The sequence below is a fragment of the Ornithodoros turicata genome, chromosome 1 (genome assembly GCF_037126465.1).
Source record: "Ornithodoros turicata isolate Travis chromosome 1, ASM3712646v1, whole genome shotgun sequence".
Classification (NCBI taxonomy): domain Eukaryota; kingdom Metazoa; phylum Arthropoda; class Arachnida; order Ixodida; family Argasidae; genus Ornithodoros; species Ornithodoros turicata.
The window spans coordinates 75,876,540-75,880,444 of record NC_088201.1 but is presented as its reverse complement, the minus strand read 5'-3'; the positions used below and the strand labels follow the sequence as shown (position 1 = coordinate 75,880,444).

At 47.8% G+C, this 3,905-nt stretch overlaps 1 protein-coding gene across 1 annotated transcript; it reads right to left on the bottom strand.

The window, feature by feature from the left end:
- Positions 1 to 885: 885 nt before the first annotated feature.
- On the bottom strand, positions 886 to 3,504 carry LOC135375852 (uncharacterized protein K02A2.6-like). Its single transcript, XM_064608508.1, has one exon. It carries the CDS (start codon positions 3,502 to 3,504, stop codon positions 886 to 888), a length of 2,619 nt encoding a protein of 872 aa, XP_064464578.1.
- Between the last annotated feature and the right edge of the window lie 401 nt (positions 3,505 to 3,905).

Sequence of the window (3,905 nt, the reverse complement as noted above, 5' to 3'; positions counted from 1 at the left end):
TTTGACGCCGTCAGAGCATGTGAAAAAGTTTCATTGTGAACCAGCAGCAGGAGGTGGCGGCATGTAAGCTGTTCAGCCTTCTAACGCTGGCTCTCTAGTAGTATGAACCAGTTGGATGGAAATGAGTCACGATGGACCTTTTTGTTTTTCACACTCGCGTCGCAGCTGTCCATCTTTGCAAAGAGGGTATACAACCGGCGCCATCTATTGTATGTGTAGGGAACCTTCTTTGACGCCGTCAGAGCATGTGAAAAAGTTTCATTGTGAACCTACAGCAGGAGGTGGCGGCATGTAAGCTGTTCAGCCGTCTAACGCTGGCTCTCTAGTAGTATGAACCAGTTGGATGGAAATGAGTCACGATGGACCTTTTTTTTTGTCACACTCGCGTCGCAGCTGTCCATCTTTGCAAAGAGGGTATACAACCGGCGCCATCTATTGTACGTGTAGGGAACCTAATTTTGCGCCATCAGAGCATGTGAACAAGTTTCATTGTGAACCAGTGAGCAGCCGCGGATGGAGGCATGGGCCGATAGCAGTTGGAGCCTACCAGCCCCAGGCTAAATCTATCTTATGGTAAAAGTTCCAATATCCCACAGTTAAACCTATGTTATCTCATGTAGAGATTAGAGGGAATAGCAGTCGGGTCTAGCGATCAGTGGAAGTGCCGTTCTAGGCTGTTAGGGAGTGATATAATGTGATGCGTTGCATGGAGTGTTCCACTCCGGAATGGCTCAGCCAAACAAGGCTTGGCCTTTTTATTGCCAACAGGAAGAGGGCGCCAGCAATCATACATAACACGCCCTTTTCTTAAAGAACAAATTATTTTGTTAATGTAAGTTAATAACAATTCGAAACAAATTCGAAACAACACTGTAGACACACGAATTACTTAGTAATATAGTCCTGGTATCTTGTAGGTGGACGTATGGTCCTTCCTGAGCGAGTTACAGGATACGTTGGAGATTGACCCACTTCGGCACGACAATGGCTCGCATCGCTTAATGGCTGTAGATCCCTTGCTTCAATACGGCGAGTGTCGGTATCCTCAGCTGGTAGCTGTAGATCACTTGCATTTGTAGGTCGAAGAAAGTCCCGTATATTGTAGTCTTCAGGAGAACTACGATAACCATCAGTCACGTGGACTCGTGGCCTCAGATGAACACGGTTACGTACATACACAGCACCACTGGTGGTTCGCACTGTGTAGCGCCTTGGCTCAGGTCCAACCTGAATGATTACTCCTTTTTGCCAGGACTTCTTGTGCTTCAGCCACACCGGCTGACACCTCTCAAGTGTCGATAGCATTCGGGTGTGGTTATCGCCATGCTTGTGCTGTGCTCTCTGCCTACGCTTCAGAAGCTGTCGATGAGCATCCGTCGAGAATAGGGGATCCAGGTTTTGTGGCAGGGTTGGCACAAAGGTTCGAAGTTTTCTTCCCATCAGCAATTCTGCTGGTGAAAGGGATCCAATATTCGGGGTAGCTCGGTAGTTTAACAGGACCACTGATAAGTCCTTGCCTTCGCTGTAAGACTTAATCAGCATGGATTTGAAAGTTTGAATCGTTCGTTCTACCTGGCCGTTGGACCGTGGGTACCCTGGTGAGGATGGCTCATGATCAATATCCCATTCTTGCAAAAACGTCTTAACAGATTCAGAACTGAATGGTGGACCCTGGTCCGAAACGAGAACAGTGGGGATCCCAAAACGAGCAAAAATGTCCTTGAGAAAAAGTATTACAGATGTTGCAGTTGTAGTGTCCATACGCTTCACTTCGACGTATTTCGAAAAATAATCAACAACAAGGATGTACGTGGCACCTTGACAATGGAAAAGATCAACAGCTAACTTTTCCCATGGTCGAGTTGGAAGATCTCTGTCAAGCAGTGGTTGGTGGGGGTTTGCTTTCTGGCCAGACTGGCAAATGATGCAGCTAGACACTAGGTCCTCAACGTCCTTGTTGAGAGTTGGCCAATAGACACTCTCGCCTGCCAGCCTTTTAAATGCGACAATGCCCCGATGTGCTTGGTGAACTTTTCGAAGAACATCTGCTTGAAGATCAGCTGGGATAACTAAGCGCTGTCCCAAACAAACGAAGCCATCTGTAACGTCGAGTTCACTTCTTACATGAAAATATGGTCTTGCCGTAGGGTGAACATCAGCCATATGCTCTGGCCATCCTTGTTGAATATACTTGGCTAGTTGCTGTAGAGCTGGATCTCGACTGGTTGCCTCTTGAATTTGTTTGAGTTTGGTAGGAGACGCTTGCACCAAGGTGGACACCAGAAGCCCTGGATCAGCGTCTGCAGTTTGGACCCTGGATGCTGGATCTGGAGCCCTCGAAAGTGCATCAGCGACAGTTAATTGCTTTCCTGGGACATACACGAGTTTAATGCTGTACCCTTGAAGTCGAAGCAACAGCCTTTGCAGTCTCGGTGACATTTTTGTCAAGTCCTTGCTCTGTAGTCCTATTAGCGGTTTGTGGTCTGTCTCAACAGTCACACAGCGGCCTAGTGCATGATAATGAAACCGTTCACATGCAAACACCACAGCTAGAAGTTCTTTTTCTATTTGCGCATAGCGCTGTTGAGGAGGGGTCAAAGCTGCTGATGCATATGCAACTGGTTTACGCTCCTGCATCAAAACAGATCCCATGCCAAATGAACTGGCATCTGTTGAGATTGTGATAGGTTTCGTTGGATCGAAGTACCGAAGTACAGGCGCTGTAGAGAGCTTTTGCTTGAGGAGGTTGAAGGCCTCTTGTTGCTGTGTTGTCCAATGCCATGCCACATCTTCTTTGAGAAGCTCCCGTAAGGGGCTTGTAATCGTCGACAAATTCGGTACAAACTTCATTAGATAAGTTACCATGCCTAGGAATCTTTGTAACTCTGACTTGTCTGAAGGAGCTGGCATGGCCTTGATGGCTTGCACTTTGTCAGGGTCTGGAGCTAACCCTTCCGATGAAAGCTTATGTCCCAAGTACGTAATTGACGGGAGTCCCACCTTCAGTTTTGCCTTGTTGAGCTTCAAATTGTTGTCTCTAGCGATGGTCAAAACAGCTCGGAGATGGGCCGCGTGGTCTTTCGACGTTTTTGAAGCTATGAGGATGTCATCAAAATAGGGTTTTACGATAGTCTGTCCTTCAAACACTCTGTCAATAGCCTGTTGGAACAGTTCAGGTGCGTTAGCTAGTCCAAATGGGACTCTGAGAAAACGGTAACGACCCCTTGGTGTTGTGAAAGTACAGAGTCGTGAACTAGGTTCGTCGAGGGTGAGCTGCCATAAGGCACTTTTCGCGTCCAGCACCGAAAAAACTGTGGAGCCATCGAGGCTAGCGAAGAGCTCCTCAGCAACTGGTATGGGGTAGTGCTGTCTCTTCAAGGCTTTGTTCAGGTTCCTTGGGTCAAGGCACAGACGTACTGCTCCGTTCTTTTTAGTGACGACAACGATGGGATGAACCCACTCGGATGGCTCAGTCACTGGCGCAATTATGTTATTCTGCACCATCCTCGTCAACTCAGCTTTAACCTTGTCTTCTAGTGCACTTGGTACTCTGCGAGGAGCACACGCAGTTGGTACTGCCCCTTCATGCAGGTCAATGCGGTACTGGCCTGGCAACTGTCCTATTCCCTCAAACACGTCAGGGAACTCGTTGAGTACTCATTGGTACTGCTCCCGAACGTCTGTGCTAGTTGCTTCTGCTGTTTGGTAGTTCTTCACTCGAACCAGTAAGTTGAGAGCTGTACATGCAGTGGCTCCGAGAATGGGCTTAAGTGAATCTTTCACCAGCAGAAATCTGAGACGGCAATTGGCATCATTTGCTGCGCAATCCAGTTCACATTCATCATCGATAGAAAGTTGTTGCCCACTGTAGGTTGTCACCTTTGCTGACGTTGGCTTAGTCTTTG

Coding starts and splice junctions, on each gene's coding strand:
- LOC135375852 (XM_064608508.1), bottom strand. CDS start 3,504: ATGGTGCAGAATAACATAATTGCGCCAGTGACTGAGCCATCCGAGTGG.